General features: G+C 38.7%; 1 protein-coding gene across 1 annotated transcript in view; it reads left to right on the top strand.

The window, feature by feature from the left end:
- The window catches only part of LOC125462848 (sortilin-like), a 72,047-nt gene that overhangs the window by 23,101 nt on the left and 24,506 nt on the right, over positions 1-24,440 (top strand). The window contains exons 4-12 of the mRNA XM_048553280.2: positions 3,725-3,827; positions 5,517-5,681; positions 8,288-8,361; positions 9,727-9,776; positions 12,841-12,968; positions 15,615-15,759; positions 19,599-19,754; positions 20,493-20,599; positions 24,159-24,261. Of these exons, the coding sequence (XP_048409237.1) occupies positions 3,725-3,827; positions 5,517-5,681; positions 8,288-8,361; positions 9,727-9,776; positions 12,841-12,968; positions 15,615-15,759; positions 19,599-19,754; positions 20,493-20,599; positions 24,159-24,261 (1,031 nt within the window). The remainder of the gene's footprint in view (positions 1-3,724; positions 3,828-5,516; positions 5,682-8,287; positions 8,362-9,726; positions 9,777-12,840; positions 12,969-15,614; positions 15,760-19,598; positions 19,755-20,492; positions 20,600-24,158; positions 24,262-24,440) is intronic.

Genomic DNA, 24,440 nt, shown 5'->3' with positions numbered 1-24,440 from the left:
AACAGTAGCCCAAGCCAAATATTAGATACGCACGCGGATTCTTGGAGGCATGGTTCTGCACCTGTAATGCAATCAACAAACACACAGAATTGGACCCCATATACAAACCCGCACAGATCAAAATCAGAAATGATACTACTCACCATAATGGACCAAACAGTGTAAATTCCATGTGGAGTAGAATAACACCACTTCATTCAAGACTCCGCTGATGATCTCACCTATCATGGTGACGAAACATCTGAACAAGAACAAGCCAGCTCGGTGAGCAAGTCAACAACCTCCAATTACTTCGGGCCTCTGACTGAAGTATTTCACCCTCGTCTCAGTTCTAAAGGGTTGTCCTTTCACTCTGTTGTCAACTTGGGTCCTAGTCTCTGGTCACTGCCCCCAGGCATTCCTCCACTTTGAGCTCCCTAATCAAGTCTGCCTCATTTACACATCACCAAATCCAGAATTGACTATTTCCTTGTGGATCCTACTGCAAGCTACTCCAAAAAGAAATCTTTGACATTCCTTGCATTTTTTTTCTTGAGATCTGCTATCATCTGATATGTTCCCATGATTAAGGTAATAGTGCCTTTTTTACATACCTTTTCTATCTCCTGATTTCTTTCCCACATCCTGCTATGAGGACTGTGCGCAAATCCCATCAGGGTGTTTTTCCCTCTGTGGCTCCTCGAGTCTCCCCATGGATTCTATGCCTTCTGATTCTACACCACTTCTTGCTATCAATTTAATCTCATTTCTGGATCAGCTGCATCTTCCCTTCCCACCCCAAGTTTCTCTGCAGCCCAGGTGAGAGATCCTCAACCAGACAGCTGACATGCCCTTTGACTGTTGGTGCTGGCTACAGAGAATATAGACTATATTGTCTGACTATATTATCCCCAATTACAGCAGCATTTTATTTCTCCGTACTTTTGAATGGCTCCCTATGCCGTGGTGCTGTGGTCAGTTTGTTCACCCTCCCTCCAGCCCCTTCTCTCCGGGAGTAAGAATCTCAAACCTGTTAGAGAAGCTCAAGGGCTGAGGCTTCGTCGGCACTACCTCCTGGAGCTCTCTACCTGCCTTGCTCGCAGTAACATCCTCGTATCCCTGATCACTGAGGTCAAGGTGGTTAATCTAAGGTGTGTGACTGTCAGCTGAAACACAGTTTTCAGGTGACACTTCCACTGCCTAATATGTTGCACTGTTCAGAGCTCAGACTTTAGCTCATCAATACTGAGGCAGAGGTCCTCGAGCAACTAACGCTAGCTCCCACAACATGGAGCCACAACACATTGCCTGGCCCTGCATCTCCGTTTTACTTAGTCCTTTTTAATTTTGATTTTTAGAAGTTTTTCCTTCTGATATTTTTAGTTTATAGCATGTAAACATTTATCCTATTTATTTTCAATCTGAAAGTAAGCTATCATAGCTTATTTGACTATCACCAACCAATGACCTGCCACTTACAAAATGCTGAGGTCATAGGTATCGGGCCCCTGATTCTGGGCTTCAGTTTATCCTGTTTTTTAAACCATCTTAAACTCTGAGCCAAAAAAGAAGCAAACAAAAAGCACCTATTCCCCTGTGAAATGAATTTTTACACTATCTCCTAATGCCTTTTTTCTTGACTACTGAACTTTAGACTTCTTAAAATGGAAAAGAAAAGAAAGATTACTAGCAACTTTCCCACTCTGCCTCCATGTTTCCTGAACTGTATACTCATGGGCTGTTTCTCATTCTGGATGTGATCTCTGCTTCCTAATTGTATAAAATTTTTCATGTTTTTTTTTGTGGGGTTTTAATTTGAAAGATTTACGGATATCTTAAGAGGTCAGAGCAATGAGTGTAACTTCTTAAACAAAACATTTCTTGGTCACATGTCTTGGTTTACAGTTGAATTTGCTGAAAAGAAGGAACTCCTGGCTCAGTTCTCCACCTTCTGAAAAACATCTTGTTGTGACTACCAGTTGTCCTATTGAAGAGCAGCTAGAAGACTTCTCAGCATTTTATTTCCTCAGCAAGCAGTTTCTGCCAGAGTCAACTGCCCATGTTTCATGATGCCTATCTTCAGGAATATCAGGCTGACAGCATTTGAACGTTGCAAACCTTACCTTTTTTGTCTTCAAGCGCTAAGATTTATTACCCGAAACTGCTTTTTCCCCCCAAAGTAATTCTGTGCAGAGAGAAATCAGATGTCTTTTCCCTTTACCTATGTATGTATTTTGGATTATTTAGAGAAATAATTACTTATATTTTCACATTACAAATGGTGTGTTAATCAGTTTTGCACCTTGATTGAATATATTTTTGTTTTGAGAAATCAGTTTTATTTTTGATAAACAAACCTGGTTTTAAATCTGATTCAGAAAACATGCAACTAACCATGTCGGGAGCTAGTTAAAACAATGAGCTGAAAAATGCACCACTTGTCAAAGGTTTTTCTTCTGACGATAAGTAAGCAATGTCAATGTAAAGGGTAATAGCAGCTATACTGTCCAAGAGGAGAGTGCTGATTCGTTGGCATTAAAATACGTCTACTGTTTTGCTTATTGTGTGATGACAGAACTCTTATCATAGGTGTTGCCCCCAAGTTACTGGTGAATATGGCTTGTGTTGCTACTGCACAGTAACACAGTGAAATAGCTAGTGTCACCTGTTGCTCAAACCTTCACTGCTGGAATGATGCTACGTATGTAGTCTACATGTTCTGAGGTGATGCGTTTGTATCAAAAAAACAGATCAAACAGGCAGGTTATTGACACAACAAGCCTATACCTGCAAAATTCAAAACTGTTCAATATTAGATACAATTCTGCAATTGGATAACATAGCTTTAATAATCCCAAATGCCTGAAGAATTATGTTGTAAACCAATTTAGGATAGCCATTTGGGCTTGCTTATACTTGTGCATACCTGGAAGCTACGTATATTAATAGACAGGGCTCTTTGCTGACAGGACGAACATGTACACCCTGCACTTGATGACAGCCATCCTGTAGTTCAGGACCATACCTTGATGAAATAGAGTTAACCTGCCTGGCTTAGTTTGTTAACTGTCACATTTCATTCCAATCAGCCATAATCGAACGGGCGCATTCTCCCATGGCAATGCCTGTACCATTCGGTCCACTTGCCAACCAGTCAGCACTGTTTTCTATAAAATGTGTTATTCCTGAGAATGTTCTGCAGCATGCAGGATGAAAAAATTTCACAAAATAACTTGTGTCGTTTCACCCCCCCCCCCCCCCCCCCCCCCCGGCCCGGGCAATACTTCCTCAGCTCTGTGCTATCAGTGAACAGTTGCATTTACTTTGTAAATATTCAAATTTACCTTGAGTATCTGATCTAGAATAAAACAGAATTGTTCTTGCATCTCGGTAATATAATCAAGGTTATTTCCTCTGTGTTACAGAGATAGTAGGAACTGCAGATGCTGGAGAATCTGAGATAACACGGTGTGAAACTGGATGAACACAGTAGGCCAAGCAGTATGAGGGGAGCAGGAAAGCTTTGACGTTTCGGGTCAGGACCCTTCTTCAGACCCTTTTTCTGAAGAAGGGTTCTGACCCGAAACGTCAAGCTTTCTTGCTCCTCTGATGCTGCTTGGCCTGCTATGTTCATCCAGCTTCACACCGTGTTATCTCTTATTTTTGCTGTCTGTCAGTTTTAGATTTTGCAACTTTCTGAACAAGTAAGCATGCTGCATTGTTTTAATTGGTAACTTTCTTGCAGTGAGAATTATGGAAAGAGCTTCTCTGATATAACAAAGCTCATCAATAATACTTTCATCCGTACTGAATTTGGAATTGCAATTGGCCCTGAGAATTCTGGAAAGGTAATCCTTTAATGTTGTGTGCTAATCTTATTTAGAAGGTCAAAAGCTATAACTTGCCAATGTAATATTTTGTCATGCACAGCCTATTATTTAAGTTTCTCAAACTGGATTAGTTTTGCATCTGCTTGGTTGAGATTTAGATGCACAACTACAAGTTTATTTTGTACTGGGAGTTAGCCTCTATCTTTTGTTGGTAGCACATTGAACCTCCATTCCCTGCAGTGATAGAGTTGAAAACAGAATCATGTTAGACTTTGCACTTCACTTGTTGCATAAGATGTGGACATCTTTGGCTAGGCTAACATTTACAATCTTTGCCTAATTCCTCACGAGAAGGTGATGGTTATTTGTTTTTGTTTTGAACTGCTGCAGCCTATTGAGGATGAATATTCATGTTACTTGCATTTACGTTTCCCAGCTACACGGTTCAGAAAAGTGTTTGATAGGGGCATTGGTCAGGAGTCAGTCATGGGTAACCTGCTTTGATCCTTGATCCAGCAATATCCTAATAAATGAATAAAGGAGTTTTTTTTAAAACAGTGAGAGAGCAGAAATGAACTTGGAGAATGTGGTACATGCTAATCATAAGATCACTAACGAGGACAAACTATATTTGACTGCTCTCCTGAAAGACCTGTATAATTTCTCTCCCGTAGCAGTCATATGTTAAATAATTTGTAAGCTGCAGCAAACTGTGAAGTGAAATGGTATGAATTAGTTTGCACCCTCATTTCTCTGAAAACCCACTCTCAATCTGTTCATACTTATCCTTGTGTAGAAGAGTCTTTCTGTTTTTTTTTTCCTCCCCACACACACACCCTTGTTCATCAAAGGTTAACTCCAAATATAGCAATTTTGCAATGATTTGGTCTGTCATTTTGGCTTTGGGATTTTTTTTGTCATAGAAATTCAGTTCGCATGGAACTTGCTTGTGACTGTTAGAGGATGGCACCTGCCAGAAGTATTTTTTTTGGTAGGTTAGCTGAAGGGTCATAATATGTGAGGAAGAGTACTGAATTGCCATGCAAGTTATAACCTGAAACTGTAACCACACAGTTTTTGAACTTTTTATCATATAAACAGGAGATGTGCAAAACTAAGTATAAGCTTCGAAAACATATCCTGCTTGCTTTACCGGATGGCTGTCAGTGGCTGAATGAATGAATGAAATGGACAGTGTGCATGACATAAGGTTTTAACTGTGCACTGGGCCGATGGTGTCACAGCATGCTGTTGCTGGAGCTAAAGGCAGACTTGAATTTTCTGTCTTTGCCAGCGGCCTGAGTAGCTGAAGAAGCTGTACTGACCATGGATGAAACCGTAAAGAGAACGCTTGCTTCATTTGGCCAGCATCGTTCCACAGAAAAATTATATCATGCTCACAAACAGTACTTAATCTGTTTTTTTTGAAAAGAAAAAGAAAATAATTGTTTTAATGTGAAAGCAGTTTGTGACCCTGCATCCTTCAGAAATTCCTTGGGAAACATAATAGCCATGATCAAATGGTGGAGCAGACTTGATGAGCCGAATGGCCTACACTTGCTCCTATATCTTATGGTCTTCAGCATAAACAACTATACTGTGCACAATTGAGCCATTTCGGAATTTTGTTCTCCATTGTGAATATAGCATTGTGTATGTGTTCAATAAATTTATATTTCAAAATGAGAATTTTTATTTCTTTTTAAGGTGATACTTACAGCTGGTGTATCTGGGCAAAGCAATGGTGGAAGGATCTTCAGGTCAAGTGATTTTGGCCGGAACTTTGACATTGTAAATCTTCCTTTTCATCCAGTGATGCAGATCTTGTACCATTCCAAAAATTCTGACCATCTGCTAGCATTAAGCATACGTGTAAGTACAACTAAGAGAATGATTTTATCTATTGACTGATTTTGTTCATTCAGGAGGTGTAAAGGAAAATACTTGTTTTAAATGAGTTGAAAATTTCGATAGTATTCTATTGTGGAATAAGCAGCTGCAACAGTTACATCTGTTTCAAAAATGCAAGTAATCCTTTTGACTATTTCCAGAAGTCTTTTGATGTGTAAATATGTGTAGAAGTATGAACATGAGTAACTGCACAAATGGCATCACGATTTAAGGTCGTTGTGAATGAGGTTGTTGGCTTGCTCGCCGAGCTGGCTGGCTATCATGCAGACATTTCGTCACCGTACTAAATACCGTCATCAGTGCAGCCTCCGATGAAGCGATTTATTGTTCTACACTGCTTGGTATTTATATGATCCAGTATGTTAAGTTGCATTGTGTCATTTACAGTTCTGCTCTTCATGAGTTTGTACATGAGATCTAATTCCAGACGTTGGTTGCATTATGGGTTGAAAAAGGCCTCTAGGAATTCTAGTGTGAATTTTATGGTTGGCTTGAGCTAAGATGGTCATGTTATCCCAGTTATCTTGTTGGCCTTCGTTGTCTGCGTGCACTGAGTTGAGAGAACGTTTGTCATGTCATTTTGCTGCTAGCTGGTGTTCGTGTATCCTGATGGCTTGTTTTCTGCCAGTCTGGCCAATGTAATATTTGTTGCAGCCATTGCAAGGTATTTTGTAAAGGGCATGGGGTCTTTGGCCCTTGAGTGTTTTTCATTGTGTGGCTGAGTTTGTGTGCTACCGTGATTCATTTTGGTCGCAGGAGTCTTGTTGTCAGTTCTGATACATTCTTAATACAGGTAGCGTGGCCAGCGTATTGGGGTGTCCTCTTGACTTTGTCTATCTAGTAGACATCTGTGGATGAAGTTGTTGGGATATTAGGAAACTAGCAACAGAACAACACCAACCTGTTCTTCCTCTCACCCATACCTTCCTCCCACCCGAGCCACACCTCCGTTTCCTACCTACTAACCTCATCCCACCTCCTTGACCCTGTCTGTCTTCCCTGGACTGACCTATCCCCTCCCTACCTCCCCACCTATACTCTCCTCTCCACCTATCTCCTTTTCTCTCCATCTTCGGTCCGCCTCCCCCCCCCCCCCCCCCTCCCTTTTTATTCCAGAACCCTCACCCCATCCCCCTCTCTGAAGGGTCCAGACCCAAAACGTCAGCTTTTGTGCTCCCGAGATGCTGCTTGGCCTGCTGTGTTCATCCAGCTTCACAATTTATTATCTTGAATTCTGCAGCTCCCATTATCTCTGTTAACCGGTATGGTGACGATGTTTGTAAAGTAACTGGCTTGCTTGCTTGCTCAGCGAACAAGCCAACAATATCACAGTTTGTTTCTACACTGTTGACAAGAAGCCTAATAGTAGTTGACTCTCAAACAAAACCCTGTTCCTATTTAAAAATGCTTCAAATGTTTTAGATTCTACATATTTGTTACTTAATATTTCTCGATACCACTTGCTGACACTGTTTGCAGAATATAGGGTATTCAGATGTTTCTTTAGTTAGAGATGCCTAGCTTGCATTTTTGGATGGAGTCTTAATTTCCTACTTCCAACTATAGAAGTGCTGCATATGAAGTGTAGACATGACCAAAGTTAGTGGTTTTCGTTGCTTTGAATATAAAAATTTGCTACTGACTTGGCATTAAGTAGAAGTTGAACTTTAATGTCATGAAGGAATTCTTTCAAATTTTTAGAGGTGTACAAACAGGTGACCAAACCATCAGTTTTGATACATTTGTTTGTTTGTCATTGGTCAATTATAAGGAAATGAATGAACTCTGAAGAGCCTTGGTATATTGGAAAAGTACAGTTTGTACTCAGGTTAACCTAACTTTTTTTGGGAGCTAATTAGTCTTGGGCAAAATAAGTAATTTCCAAGTTTTTTGATTTCTGTCATGATCTGGTAACCAAGGAGCAGCCATTACAATGTGACTTTATAAAAGAAACGTCAACTTTTTTTGTGAGAATGATGTTGTAACATGCTGCATTTTAAAAAAAAATTCGAAATGGACCTGACTACTTTCACAAGAAGCTACTTGTGAGCTTAAAGCACCAAAGCAGCTTGTGTTTTGGGGGGGAAAAAAAATTGGTGGAAGGATCCTTATGAGGAAAAGTAGTGAGGAGTAATAGGGATCAGTGCTTGGACCCTTCTTCTTTCTACTTTTGCATTGAATAGGATTAAGAAGCTCAAAGCTCAAAACACAAAACAGCTGAATCTGTTTAATTCAAAAATTCTGCAATGAATTAAGCAGACTGTCTAATGGTTGGACAAAACATGTTGGCTAAATGAGAACAAGGGCAGATGAATTTAAATTTGCATTTTATACATGGCACCTGTTGCATGGTCACTAGATGACATGCAACTTTATAATTCATTAAGTAGTAGTCAGATGTCGTCATTGGTAAATATGCACAGAAAATGTGCACGAATGGTACTTGTCTGAATGCGGAAAATCTGTATGTCAAGATGTATGTTGCTTGGTTTTGTTAGTTTACTCATTGCAATTTCAAGGTTTTATTCTCTCTCTCTTCTGACACGTCATTATTTGCAATATTTCAGAATGTTTTGTGGTTTTCCTCCAATTTTGGCAAAACATGGGAAAATATTCACAACTTTGTCTGTCTCGTTAAGTGGTAAGTAGAGCTTAACTAATAGTAACTAAAGTGACTGAATGCAGTGCTTTATTCAAGTATGTGATAATTCATTAATATGATGTTCCAAAGCACTTTACTAGTCATCATTGTTCTTTGTGATGGTATTAAAAATGATTGAAAGTGTTAGGTATTGAAGGTGTGGAGAGGGCGATGTAGTAGTTTAGGGAGGACAAAGCGTTTGATTTAAATGTGCTATTTCCAAGTTAGAGTGGAGGACAAGGGAGCAAAGCAGAGAACTTGTGTTCATGTGTTATGATTTGAAATGGGAGGAGCACATGATCTTTCTCTAGTCTCACAGCATACATGATTCTTAACCTGTTCACGATATGACCAATTGTGTGATTTCCCTATATTAGGTATGGAATAAAAGGATTCATGAAACAGTTCTCTTGAATGAACACAAGTTATTTTATTACAAAATACAACTTATTCAATGTTGTATTGTGACTACTTACATTTTCCACAACTGCACTGAAAACATAAGTTGGAAGCAGCACAAACCACTGTGTGACAATTGAATTGCATAGGAGATAGGCATGGGGGTAGGCCATTCAGCCATTTGAGCTTACCCCATCATTCAGTATAATCATACGTGACCATCCAGTCAGTACTCATTTCACGTTTTTTTTTTTTGCTCCAGACCCTTTGATCCCTTTGAGAAACCGAGTTAATGCTTTGAGTTCCGTATGACTCTTAGAATTCAAATAAATTGCAGTTAGTTGCAACACTGCTTAAAAATTGAACTTCAACTTATCAGTTATACAGAAGGGTCACTGGACCCGAAACGTTAACTGGTTTTCCCTTCGCAGGTGCTGCCAGACCTGCTGAGCTTTTCCGTCAAATTTTGTTCTTGTTCCTGATTTACAGCATTGGCAATTCTTTTGGCTTTTACTTAACCTTATCTTACTGTTTAACAAGACCAAGATTCTTTGACCAGTCTTGTAGATAAAAACACAATTTTTGTGCTATTAGTTGACGACGAATACTGGTTCCAAAGATGCCAGCGGTGTTTCTTCTGATTTTTAGCAGATTCACTCAACTGATGGGAAAAACATGTAAAATCAGTGCTACCATTTCGTAAAAATATTCAACTTTTGAGTTGAAAAGTTAAATGCATTGCACTGCTGAAGTGTATTAGTGCGTTACCTATTGTCCATGAGCAGGTTTTTAGTAATGTTTGACTATGACTAAATCATTAACATTGCATATTGTGTTTTTGAAAGTGTTTCACCTTCCTACCCTCTCACTCTACCCCCACCCCCTAAAACAATTTTAAATGATGATCATGTTGCAAGCATTGTTGTCTGTTTTAATTTGTCTTTGTTCTGCTTTATTTTATTTTAGGGGACAAAATGACACAATTTTCTTCACAACCCACCCCAATGGGTCTTGTAGTAAGTTATATCAGCGCCTGTACTTTATTATTGGACAAAAAATGAACATCTTGTCTTTTCAGTGCTTTACAAGTATATGCAATTATTATTTGATTACAAGTTTTTGTTTAAGGCTTATCTTTGATTCTTGCTATCACTTAAATTTAATTTGTAGTTTTTGCTTATCTTTTCTTGCAACTCCAGAAATTTGTATGGATTTATTTTTATTAATGTGTCATTTAGCACATCTATGAAAAATGTATGGATGAAAGGTATACAGATCAAATGCTACAGGTATTCATAAGAATTGTCGGCTTTTATTCATACTTTTACTGAGTGTTATGATTCAATGATGTAATAACCCAAGGCAGTTCTAACAATGGAATTTACCCAATGTTCTTTATCAAAGCAAAGTATACTACATAAAATACTGCAATAACTGTACTTCTACAATCCCTTCAACCATGGTGGAGGTGATGGCCTAGTGGTATTATTGCTGGACAGTTAATTCAGAGACCCAAATAAGTGTGGGGACCCGGGTTCGAATCCCGCCATGGCAGCTGGTGGAATTTTGAATTCAATAAGAATATCTGGAATTAAGAATCTAATCCTGACCGTGAACCCATTGTCGATTGAACCCATCTGGTTCACTAATGCCCTTTTTCGGGAAGGAAACTGCTAACTTACTTTGTCTGGCCTACAGGTGAACCACAGCAAAGTGGTTGACTCTGAACAATGGACAATAAATGCTGCTTAGCTGGCGATGCCCTAATCCCATGAATGAATTTAAAAAAAACCAGTGAACCTGTTTACTTGCACTTTCCTGAAGATTAGACCCGAACAGATGATCAGCCTGCTCTGTCCCCAAATCCAAATAACCCCTTCCTGAACTAACTAATTGTGCTGGGAAGCAAGGGATTTTATACTCTTCCATAGAAAGAAGCTGTGCTTTCAGACTAATTGTGCAGTCTCCAGCAAATATTCACTTTGAACACTGATAAACATCACAAATGCCTCATGTTTTCCATGTTGGTTTGATCAATTAAATCAGGAATTTTGTACTTCTCCTGAGAGAGGCTTTGAATGAACTTTGATTTCTGCTTTAGCTTGCTGTTGTTGTTGTTCACTACTTTTATGTCATCTAATCAACTGGATGATACTTAGCACAACTTTATGAAAATGTCAAATTCAGCGATAAGTCTACATTATCACTTCTGATTTACTGTTTTTAAACAAGGTACCACTTTTTCCAGTGTTACTGTGATAGTTCAGTCCAATACTGTTGTTACGATATGTTGACCTGAACACATGCATGCACACTGTTATAAAATGGAGGTCAACCCCTCTGATAACTAAAACCAAAACACTCAGGTGTGTGCCTCACCCTATAGTCTGTTAAGAGACCCCAATCTGTTATAAAGGAGTGGTTAAATTAAATAAACCCCTTTCACTCTAATCAACAAGTAACAATGTATTTATCCCACTCACACAGTGAACAAATTAACTAAACTATTAACAAACCACAAGTCTCTTTTAGTTACTAACTGTTCCTGAATAAACCAAGATTCTAATGGTATGCTGTTCCAATAACTATAAGTCCCACTTGTATAAAACAATTTAAAAAGTATTGGAGTTTACTCTCTCAAAATTACAGCCCGGTTACGTCTTCCGGGAATATTCTGTGTCTGCGCTGATCTTCTGTCAGGAATGCCTTCTCTCTCTCAAATTCTTATGTCAGGAACATGAACTAGTTGTGCTGTAGGTACCTTTTAATTTAGATGGTGCTTGCTGTAAGGCTTGGAGAATTCTAAGAGTCAATGATTCTATTTTTTAGAGCTGATAGCTGTTGTCTTGGCAGATGGTGGTTGGCCGTCCCTGCTTTTCAAATGCCCTTGTGTCACCAAGAGTATAAAAGATAAATTTATTTCATAAGGATTTGTCCAATATTGCCAAAACCATCAGATTTTAAAGTTAATTGATATTTGGTATCTAAAGGTCTGGTTTAAATTTGCCAAATTCAAAAACTTGTTGTCTTGGTAAAAGTGCTGCTTTGCCTCCTAACTGTACAGCCTTTTCATGTGAATGAATCAATTCAGGTACTCTGTGAACCTGCAAACTCACAGACCATCATTTTTGAATTTCTAAGCATTGAAAAAGCACATCATTTTTAAAGGGACCACGCACTGCTTTCCCCATAGCATTTTTCACACACCAGATTCTAATTTTATGCCTTCCAATCTACAAGTACTCTACCCAACTTTGCAACAGCACGCACACATATGCATGCACACTCCTTTTTAGCAAAATGCTGAAGCATTTTAAAATCTTGACCTTTCCTTATCATGACGTCATCACCAAGTTTCATGTTTGTTCCTCATTTCATTTAATTTTATTTAACTTCAGTTTGGCAGACACGGAATTTTAAGTTAATGTCTAAAGTTGGTAATGCAAAAGTCAGGCTTTTCAACAAGTGATGTTTACACTTGTTTTTCTTTAATAAAAAGCTTTCTATAATAGTGAAGAAAACTGGTACTTTCTATATTGAATTTTTTTTGCATCTGATAATGGTTCAGTACATCTGTGTGAGTGCCATTCACGAAGGCAGTAGGTAGTCTTTTTTAATATAGAGACTTGTTGCCAGAACCCTTGAGCCCATAACTGCAAGAATTTTGATTCCATTGCATAGATACTAATGGTATGCCAGTAATAACGCTAGAAAGCACTAAAAGTATGCATATTCTTTCAGCATGTAACTGCTGAGTGAGTGTGTTCATTTGTTTTATTTATTGCTTAGCTTTTGCTAATTGTTAACTCTTGCAATCTATCCTTTTTAATCCCATGTACTTTGCCATTCAGTAGCCACACTGTAGGGAATCTAATTTAATCTAAACATCTTAAATTTTGACTTCTAACTGGCACATGAGTACAGCTATTGGAGTTTGTATTTATTCAGTTAGGCTGGGGCCAAATGCATTAACATTTTTTTATTCTTGGGGAGGTTTGGTTTAAAGTTTTTTTTTGGCATGCTCAATGCCACTGCTTCCAACGGGTGTAGGAACTGATGAAGATGCAATTTATTTTGTAGCAGCAAGAGGCCTTTTGGAGCTTAAAAGGACAGACGATTTTGGAAGAACGTTTAAAACTATTGGATCAAAAATATATTCATTTGGATTAGGAGGCCATTTCCTCTTTGCTTCTGTTATGACTGATAAGGTAAAGTATAGATACTTAGCAATTTTTCAGAACTTTTGCACATGAACGATCTATTGCTTCACAATTAGATTATTAAAATTTATATCTTCACAAGCATATGTACATGAGAATATTTGCTTTTGTAGACCCAGCTGGATCACTACTTCATATTCTAGTCTCCCCAAGCTATGATACCACTGTGCCAGAGAGTAGTTTGTTCCCAAGTCATTGCCGCAAGGAAGTGTGAAAGCAGTTTGATAATGACATTTGAAGGAACTTCTATTAAAAAGCACCTAATCGTAGTCCTTTTTCTGTCCAGTTATTTAATCAACCTACCAATGTTTCTTGCCACAAACAATGAAAAATATGATTACGTAATTGAAGTTTACTATTTTATCAGAGGAAATTGACGGGCTATATTGTGTTGACTAATGCCAAATGTTGCTCATGAAAGCAGTTTTTCTTCGGATCTGAGTTTGTATCTATGGAGGCAATTTCTGCTAGATCACCTGATTGCATCATGTTGGACGAATATGGTAATTGGCTAGGAGTAGAAAGTTTGTCTGTAAATGTGTAATCTGAAATAGTGGAGTAGCCTAGAGGCTCCTTGTTGAGTGTTTACCCCATGCAAAAAAATCATTGTCTGAAGGTTAGATGTAGAGAGGAGTGAATTGCATGACAGTAATTGAGCAGATATTGAAGGCCATCTCCACTCTTAGCACCTCAGAAAATTAAACTGAGCCATGTGGAAACTCCAGAATTTGAAATGATATCAGCAATTAATTTGGTAGAAAAAAACCAAATACTGAACAACATTACTGAGTTATGCAAACAATTTGTTTCAATTTATTGTATATAACCCTTTTATTTACAGGAATAAAATTCTAACTGTTTTAACTGTTAACATTTTAAGAAAAAATCCATTAATTTAAATTATATTTCATACTATTTGTGCACTAGTATTTCAAAGCTCTGTTAAAGCAACTAACAACATTTTAAGTTGACTTTTTAGTTAATGCTCTCAACTTAATTGAATTTGAAGTGCTGTATGTGCTTAAGACAGCTTGTGAATTTTATTGAGTAATTAAATTTGCCATTATATTCTAATCTGTGTGACAATTTCTGTCCGTGTACATAGAATCAATAGTTAGAAGCCAGCTGGGTTTAAGAAACCCTACTGTTGAAATTTCAATTTACACATATTTAGAAGGTCAAATAAAATCTTGCCCAGATTTTATAGCCTACAGTTATTTCTAGGGTATGCAGTTACGTCTCAATTTGGTTGAATAGTATTGTAACGTGCGCTAGAATACTAAATAATCAACTTTAAAAGAGGCAGATTGCTTTATCTATCATAAGTGGAGAGATATCCATGATTAAAGTTTTGGGTTGATCTTTTAACAGTTTTTGATTTAAAACTCAACTCTCTCTTTCTCTGCACAGATGCTACTGGACAGTTAATGATTTCCAATATTTTTGTTTTTACTTCAAATTTCCAGCCAATCATTGTATTTTGATGTTGTACTAAATAACCCCTGTTATTAGTCAGGCAAGATATACATGCCCTCAAACTATAAATAACTTGGCTATTAGGTGTTCTAAAAGTCAAGAAGTTGCAATGCTGGGAATGCATACATCTTTGTGCTAGAAGTGTTCCTTTGAAAGAATATCTTGTACTCTTTGTTTTGAATCAAATTAGTATTCAAGATTCTGAAACTTTTATTTGCCAATGTAGTTGGCTTTATATCTACACCAACTTATTTAACTCCAATTGTATGCATTCATATACAGTCAAATTTAATTTTAAGTTGCATTTTGGTCTTAAGAGTTTAATATTCAAATCTAACAGACTTCCTGCTACAAATTGAGAAAATTCTCTTCCAGGTGTTCAATTACTTGGTGTCATTTTGACTAGTAAATCATTAGTGCTTTACTATATTTCCAAAGTATTTTCTAGGCAGTAAACAGCTTGTGCCAGTGCATTGGCCTTGTTTTAAAGTATGTATGGGCATTGGGGGTGAATACTAAATAACATCATTCATTGGGATGAAACGTTTTCTGGAGTTCCGAAGAAGAAAAATACCTTCCTCCATCTTAAGCTTCAGCTTGATGTGGAATAAATACAAAATTTGGATCTCTAACTGAAGATGTAGCTGAGTGTTTGTTTGTTTTGCTTACTAACTTCTGCAATTGTCAAACAACATGTATATTACGAAAGAATACACAACTGAATTTTTTTAAAAAGGAAACAAAAAACATCTTTTGGTCACCCAAACTGAAGGATATATAGTTAGCACTGCAGTCTCAGTGCCAGGGACCCGGGTTCAATTCCAGACTCTGGTAACTGTCTGTGTGGAGTTTGGACATTCTCCCCGAGTCTGCGTGGGTTTCCTCCGGGTGCTCCAGCTTCCTCCCACAGTCCAAAGATGTGCAGGCTAGGTGGATCGTCCATGCTAAATTGCCTGTAGTGTTTCGGGGTGTGTGGGTTACAGGGGGATGGGTCTTGGTGGGATGCTTCAAGAGGTGGTGTGGGCTTGTTGGGCTGAAGGGCCTGTTTCCACACTGCAGGAAATCTAATCTAGTCTAATTATTCAAAAAATTCTTATCTTTGAATTTTTCTCTATTAGGGATGAAAAATGGTTGTTTATTTATATTAATGTTTTATAGGTCAGTTTAAGGGCACTCCACGTTTCCTTGGATATGGGTGACACCTGGAATATGGTACAGTTGCCTCATGTCAGTACTGAACAGTTCTACTCCATTCTGGCTGCAAATGATGACATGGTATTCATGCATGTTGATGACCCTGGTGGTAGGTTTTAAAATTGGATGTTCATTTCAGAAGCAATAGTGTTAAACCCATTTTCAGATTTATGATTGTGTGTTAAACATGGATTTGTTAGTCTCCATTATTTCTCTTGTTATTGTGTGTAATACAATGTGGGTTCAAATTTGGAATCACGAACATTTTACTTATGTGGATTTGAAATTGGAGTTTTTAAAAATTCATGAAGCTAATTTTTGGGGTGTAAAATAATTAAATTTGCAATGAGGTTTTAGAATCTGATGCCTGTCATGTGTTTTGGCTGTCTTGTTTTCCTCACTTGCCTGATGTCTTTTGGTGACGTTATCTACCAACATGGATTTATTTCCACTTGTGTACTGGCAGTTTTGAGCTGCATTTATTAGATTGCTTGTATAAAATCTTATTCTTGAGTGAATCCAATTAAATATTGGGAAGGGTTGAAGTTATTGCCCTCCCCCTCTGCACCCAATTTACTGACAATGTTTCTGGCTGAACCAGGCTATCAACATGCCTCATGTAACTCTGGACTGATCTTTTGAGTCCCTATCCTGTTTACGCTCTGTGGGACTGCATTCCAACAAGTTAGAAAATATCTTGGATAAGTATATGGTAATCAAGCAGTGCTAACCTGGTTTTCTGAAGAGACTGGAGAAGCAACACCTCATATACTCCACCTCGGGAGCCTACAACCTGATGGCCTAAACATAGAATTCACCAGTTTTAAAATCTCCCCACCCTGACCTGATCACATGTCCAATCCACCGTCTCAACCCCACCTCCTTGGTCTGACACAGCCTGGCCACTTGTCTAACTTCTCTCCCACCCATCAGCCCCACCAATCCCTACCTGCACTCACCTATCACAATCCCACCTACCTTGCCCAGCCCCACTCCTCTTCTCTCTATTTAAATTCTAGCTGCCTTCCCCCTCCCCGTTTTCTGAAGAAGGGTCCTGACCTGAAACATCGACTTTCCTGCTCCTTCAGCTGTGTTCCACCAGCTCTACGCTGTTGTTTCTGAAAGAGAAATTGCGTTGCCATTGTTGAAACTTCTAATTTTTGACATGTCCTGACTTCAGTGCCCGGTTTTCCAATTCCCCTACAATGTAATGTAATGTAATGTAATTTTTCTGTAACCTTCCATCCAAATGTCATTCTGTATTGTCCTGTATATTCATCATGCAAGTTTGATCTGAGTCACCACCTTCCTCTAATTTAAAACTGTCATCATCTCCTAATGGTTCTCTACTTGAGTGCCTGTATGTTTGTTTGTAACGTGCCTTGAGAGACGCTTGTGCATTGTTAGTACCATGTAATTGGAACTTGTATTAACAGACATTGCAATATTCTTGTAGAAGATCAATGCTAAATCTTCATTGACATCTTAGAATGCATAATTGGTTGGTTGAACAAAACTGCTTTTATTATGTCTATGGTATTAATAGGCTCATGCCTATTATAATAACTTTGAATGAAAATGAAAAAAACTGTAAAACATCCACGACAGGACCACATCAGAAAAAAATTGCAAAATTTAAAAATATGTTCTCTGTTGATCAAAGTGAAGGATAGCAACAGGGAATGGATATACTATTGAACTTCTGGCATTCCGTGTTGGTTGCTGGTTTAGGCTTGGCATGCTTGATTTCTCCCCCCCCCCCCACTTTTTACGCTGAATCATAGATGGACATTTCATAAAACGAAATTTCTCTCTCCATACAGCTAAGACTTTGTTATCTTTTCTTATTGCTATGGATTGGGTGTGTTCAATTTTGATTTTGGGGCTTCTGCAGTATTGGTAATTAATTCTATTTCACAATTTGATTTCACCCAGTCAAGAAGAAGAAGGAAGCTGACTTAAGGTTGAGGAAGCAAGGATTGGACAGCTGTAGAGGTCTACAAGTTAGCCAGGAAGGAACTGAAAAATGGATTTAGGAGAGCTAGAAGGGGGTATGAGAGAACCTTGGCGGGTAGGATCAAGGAAAACTCAAGGCATTCTGTACTTAAGAGGAACAAGAGGATGGCCAGAGTGCAGGTAGAGTCAGTCAAGGATGGTGGAGAGAACTTGTGCACGGAGTCCAAGGAGGTAGGGGAGGCCCTTAATGAATACTTTGCTTCAGTATTTATCAATGAGAGGGACTTTGATGTTTGTGAGGACAGCATGAAACGGGCAGATATGCTCAAACAGGTTGATGTTAGGAAGGAGGATGTGCTCGAAGTTTTGAAAAACATGAGGATAGCCAAGTCCCCGGGCCAGATGGGCTGTAGCCAAGGTTGCTATGGGAAGCAAGGGAAGACATTGCTGTCCCTTTGGCAATGGTCTTTGTATCCTCACTGTCCACTGGAGTAGTGCCAGAAGCCTGGAGGGTGGCAAATATCAATCCCTTGTTCGAGAAGGGGAGTAGGGATAATCCTGGAAATTATAGACCTGTCACTGTTTCTTTTGTCGTGGGCAAATTATTGGAGAAAATTTGATTTGGAAAAGCACAGTTGATTAGAAATAGTCAGAGTGGCTTTGTGAGGGCAGGTCATGCCTCACAAGCCTTATTGAATTCTTTGAGGATGTGACAAAACACATCGAAGGTAGAGCAGTGAATGTGCTGTATATGGATTTTAGCAAGACATTTGATAAAGTTCCCCCCGGTAGGCTTATTCAGAAAGGAAGGAGGCATGGGATTCAGGAAAATTGGCAGTCTGGATACAAAACTGGCTGTCCAATAGAACAGAGGGTGGTAGTAGATGAAAAGTATTCAGCCTGGAGCTTGGTGACCGGTGGTGTTCCACAGGGATCTGTTCTGGGACCTCTGTGCTTTGTGATCTTTATAAATGACTTGGATGATGAAGTGGAAGCGTGGGTTAATAAGTTTGCCATGACGCATCTAGGTTAGTAGAGTTGTGGGCAGCGTGTAGGGCTGTTCTAGGTTGCAACGGGACATTGACAGGATGCAGAGCTGGGCAAGGAAATAGCAGATGGAATTCAACTCAGAAAAGTGTGAAGTGATTCATTTTGGAAGGTTGAATTTGAATCCAGAATACAGGGTTAATGGCAGGATTCTCGGCAGTGCGGAGGAATTGCGGGATCTTGGGGTTCATGCCCATAAATCCCTCAAAGTTGCTACCTAAGTTAATAGGGTTGTAAAGGAGGTGTACTGTCTGTTGGCTTTCATTGGCATGGGAATTGTGTTTAAGAGCTGAGAGGTTATGCTGCAGCTCTAAAACTCTGGCTAGACCACACTTGGAATGTTGTGTTTAGTTCTAGTTCCTTCATTGTAGGAAGGATGTGGAAGCTTTAGAGATGGTGCAGAGGAGATTTGCCAGGATGCTGCCTGGACTGGAGGGCAGGTCTTATGAGGAAAGATTGAGGGAGCTCGGGCTGTTTTCATTGGAGCAAAGAAGGATGAGAGGTGACCTGATAGAGGTGTACAAAATGATGAAAGGCATAGATAGAGTGGATACCTAGAGACTTTCCCAGGGTGGAAATTATTGTTATGAGGGGGCATAATTTTAAGGTGATTGGAGGAAGGTATAGGGGTGAGGTCAGAGGTAGGTTCTTCACACAGAGAGTGGTGGGAGTGTGGAATGCGCTGCCAGCAGTGGTAGTAGAGTCAGATAATTTAGGGACTTCTAAGCGACTCTTGGATAGGCACATGGAAAGTAAAATGTAGGGTGCGCAGGGTAGATCAATCTTAGTAGGATAATCGGCACGACATCGTAGGCCTAAGGGTCTCTACTGTGCTGTACTACGTTAAATTACAAATTTTGAGAGATCGCCCAGTCAGGCTTATTTAATCAAAATTATTTGTTTTCTCCTCCTTTTCACCCACTGACCTATCCAACCCCCAAATAGATACTGGCTTTGGAACAATTTACATTTCAGATGATCGTGGAATAGTGTATTCCAAATCTCTCTCGAGACATTTGTACACAGCAACCGGCGGCGAGACAGATTTTACAAATGTCACTTCGTTGCGTGGAGTATATGTTACTAGTGTCCTTGTTGAAGGTAAGTATACAAGTTTGAATTTCGTAAAACTTCATCTGGTTTCATTTCAATTAATGTTTAGAACTTGCAGAATTGGAAAATATCAAATGGCATTTCAGTATTGAATTTTTTAAGTTACATTACTATGCAAAAAATAAATTGCATCTGAAAATCAAATATGAAGTTATGGCCAAAGAAGTTTGTGTGTGCAGATGACAAAGAAACAAAAGGCTCTTTAAGTAAATACCATTTTCTGCAAAAGATATTTAATTGTAGCTTCCGATTTAGTTGTTTTTTTGGTAGTGGGGTAAAGGTTCAGGTACTTGCATGAAATAGTTTACTGGTGGTTCAGTGGCCAATCTTCAATTTACAAGTTATTATTGACAGCTTAATTTGGATGCTTGGAGGGCATATGCAAATGTATTATTTGGAAACCAGTGATTCTTAAGGATGCTTTCCTAATGGGAATACAAGTAACTTTCTCGCTACACTGCCTCTTCTCCCCCCCCCCCAAAAAAAAAAAAAATTTCTTTTGTGATTTATCAAATTGTGACTTGAAATTGTCCTTGAGTTTGGTCAGAAAATACCATTAAGCTTTTATTACAAATGAGAATTGCTGTTGGTCAGAGGTTATGATTCAGCTTGGAATTTATTGCTATTGTTGGAACTCACCACTAGCCTAATTTTAGTTCTGAAATTCGCAGGAAAACTTACCCTATTCAGATTATATTTCATAGCATGCTTTAATATTCTTTTCAGATGGTTCTGTTCAGTCTGTTATTACATTTGATAGAGGAGGAGAGTGGAAGCCCTTAAGGAAACCAGAGAATAGTGATTGTGATTCCACTGCTAAAAATAAGGATGAGGTGAGTAGAAGATGGCATTTTATGTGTATTGGTTTACCTCCTATTTTAATGTTCTGCTGAAGTTTTCATTGTGTACAACAGTTTTGAGAATTATTGGGATCTGACCATAAGATCGGACTAGATTTGAATGAATATTCTTTGCAGATAAGATAGTTAATACCACTGTGGTATTAACATGCATGGACAGATTAGTAATTTTATGACACCTCCAAGGCAGGTGGGCCTTGAATGCTGATCTGTGTCCTAGTGCTTATGATATTACCACTGCTACAGAAAACAATCTGTTTTTTAAATGATGAGATACATGTCAATTCAGATACAGCAACTGAACTTTGAACAATGACTGACCTTAATGCAGTGGTCAGGTCAATTATTTCCATTGACCTTAATGAAAAGGACATTGCACTCGTACTGAAATAGGTAGTTCAGCATTTTTTGTGTTATGTGCACCTGAAGCCATTTTTGAATCAATTTGAAAATGGTAGTTTAGAGGAAGCTTGATTTAAGGTCTGGTTCACTTGACAAGAAAAATATCTTTTTATCAGAGATAATGGGAACTGCAGATGCTGGAGAATCCAAGATAATAAAATGTGAGGCTGGATGAACACAGCAGGCCAAGCAGCATCTCAGGACCTCTGATGAAAGGTCTAGGCCCGAAACGTCAGCTTTTGTGCTCCTGAGATGCTGCTGGGCCTGCTGTGTTCATCCAGCCTCACATTTTATTATCTTTTTATCAGATCTGTTTTTAAGATTTAATGTACTTGTTCACTATCCAAAAATTTTCAGTGCTAATTTGGTGCAGCTTTTGAGCCCTATGTATTTTAATGTTAGAATCTGACCCATGGAGTTGTATGTTCTAATGACAGTTAAGACATTTTTGCAATTTAATTGTAGTAAATTTAGTCAAAAATATTACTTCTGTGTAACTTGACTTTTGTGATATTAGCTAAATTGCATAACATTTCCTTTTCTTAAATGTCTTTTATATTGCTGACTGTTCCAATCCCAAATCCTTTGGGATTCCAGTACTTTATGCTCTGGTTACACTGAACATTCTGGATATTGCTGAGAAGAGAGGCATGTCGTTGAAGTTCTTTGTCTTGTACTCACAAATTTCCAAGTTCAAACAGCCATTGCAATTTATTACAGAGGCTAAAAGGGGTGCTAATTTCTTAGCAAGTCACCAATGACTGGGACCTTGCTAGGAGAAAGTAGAAACAGCACCTGCTTGTGACTACTTTTCTGATCCCTGCATTTGCATGTGTGACATTTCTGACAGAATAAATAAACTAGGGTACAAGCTCAACAGTTTATTTCTACACATGTAGACACACTGAATGTGTGTAGGACTTCTGCCCTCTGCTGTTGTGCCTTGGCTGTAGGTGTTCATTCTCCTCAAGATGAGGATCATTATAATTATTAATAGTGAGTGGCTGGGGAATGAGATCAGGGACTTCAGCAGTCAGAATAGAGGAGCTAAATATTTAAATGGAGAAAGACTGCAGAAAGCTACAACATGGTGGGATTTGGGAATTATGCATAAATCATAAAAAGCTAGCATCCAAGTTCAGGTAATAGGGAAGACAGAAGTTATGTTGGCCTTATTTAAAAGCAAAGTGAGTATTGAATGATGGAAGTATTGCTAAAACTATATAAGGCATTAATTAGACCACACCAGGAGTACTGAATTGTTTATATCTCTTCATTTGAGGGAAGATGTAATGGCTTTGGAGGTAGTCCAGAAAAGTTACGAGATTATTCCTGGGCACAGAAGGATTGTCTTATAAGGAGAGGTTGAGTAGGCTCGGCCTGTACTCATTGGAATTTAGAAGAATAAAAAGTGAATTTATTGAAACAGTCAAGATTCTTATGGAAATTGACAGGGTAGATGGAGGAAAGTTGTTACCTCTTGTGGAGAGTCTAGGGATACAAGTCACAATCTCGGGTAAGCGGGCACCTGCTTAGGAAAATGCTGTTTGAACAGCCTACTTCTGCTCCAACATCTTACAGTCTAATGGATGAATACAGTATGCCTCTCGGGTCTACTGTAATGTAAACAGATCAAGGTATTGATGCTGCCAATTTGAAAAAAGTGCCAAATTTTAAAATGGCTTTAAAATAATTTTTGAAATTTTAGCATTGAAAGAAAACCCTTGACTAACCCTCGGGAAACGGCGTAATAGATGAACAAGAATATGACGTTTATGTTGAGTTAGTTTTACTGTCATGTATTCAAATGCATACGGTGAAAAATTTACAAGTTGCCGCTTTTATAGTATCATAGAATCCCTACAGTGTGGAAGCAGGCTATTCAGCCCATTGAATCCACACCGCACCTTGGACCGTCCCACCTAGATCCATCTCCCTGCCCTGCAACCATTCATTTCTCATGGATAACCTATCTAGCCTGCTCATCTCTGGACACATTGGGCAATTCCCCACAGCCAACTCACGTAACCTGCACATCTTTGGACTGTGGGAACGAACAGGAACACCCCGAGGAAACCCACGGAGACGGCTGGAGAATGTGCAAATTCGGCACAGACTGTTGCCTGAGGGTGTATTCGAACCCAAGTTCCTGGTGCTGTGAGAAAATAACGATAATCAATGAGCCACCACGCTGCCCTATCTTGGGTACAAGGTACAAATTCTACAGTACAAACTCTTACGGGAAGGAAAAGTTAGAAAAATTAAAATGTCTAGCATTTCAGATAATAGGAATGAACTTGAAAGTAGAGAGAGAAAAAGTTCAGAACAACAGTCCTTTCAACGCAGACCACTCTAGCATCTAGCCTTCAAATGTCCTCATGTTGGACCTTGACACCGGATTGTTGGGCTTCACTTGTAGGCTATCGAGGTCAAGAGACCACCCTGGAATCACCACAGAAGCCCACTCTGGGCCAGAAGACTACCACCTGCTGTCGAGAGTCTGAAGTTACCAAGAAGACAGGAAAAACCGAAACACAGAACGGAAGAGCTTAACTGAAGTGTCCTACTCTGCCGTCATCTTGTGTATATAGATGTATTTGTCATCTTGAACACCTTGAATATTTCTTTCCTAATTGTTTTAAACTTTACATCTCTACCTCTGTTAATTTTCAATATCTTAACACACTATTGAAGTTTCACTGAAGGACACTTCCCAATTTTACTCGTCTTTTTCACAATATAGTAATTTCCTTTTTAGGTAGCAACAATAGTTGAGTTACTGCCAGCTGCAAGTAGTGGGCAGTATGAAGTGAGCCTCTGAAGTGGTTCCAAGGTGTCAGTCTAAATGTCCTGTGTGTCTACACGTGTAGCGATGCTTTCACTTTTTAACTTGTAATGAGATTCATTATATACAAAGCAATTTGAATATTTTGTGTTGAATGTTCCAATTTTTCCAGTCTTGGGTTTGTTTAATAAAATGCTAAATAATGTTATCCTAAAGTATTTTTGTTGAACTGATTGTATTCTGTTTTGCTGTCCCCAAATGTTAATTTTTTTTACATAAGTAGCTTAAGTCTGACAAACTGATTCATTGTTGAGCCATTCTAATTTTGTCTATGAATTTCCACAGTGTAGCCTGCATATTCACGCATCGTACAGCATCTCTCAGAAACTGAACGTACCAATGCTGCCGCTGTCTGAACCAAATGCAGTTGGCCTAATCATAGCACATGGTATGAAGATATTTTACTTTGTTTTGTTAGTTATTTTATAAGCTTCATTGCTTCCTGGACAAAGGGCAGATGAGCTGCTTATATTTCCCTATCAAGTGCTGCCACTGCCCTGAGTAATTTCTGCTTGAAATTTTCCTAAAACAACAGGAGCAATTAATATACAGTTGTTTGTTTTAATT

The sequence above is a fragment of the Stegostoma tigrinum genome, chromosome 21, assembly GCF_030684315.1.
Source record: "Stegostoma tigrinum isolate sSteTig4 chromosome 21, sSteTig4.hap1, whole genome shotgun sequence".
Classification (NCBI taxonomy): Eukaryota; Metazoa; Chordata; class Chondrichthyes; order Orectolobiformes; family Stegostomatidae; genus Stegostoma; species Stegostoma tigrinum.
Note: the sequence above shows the minus strand (reverse complement) of the source record. Positions and strands in the feature narration are given on the sequence as shown.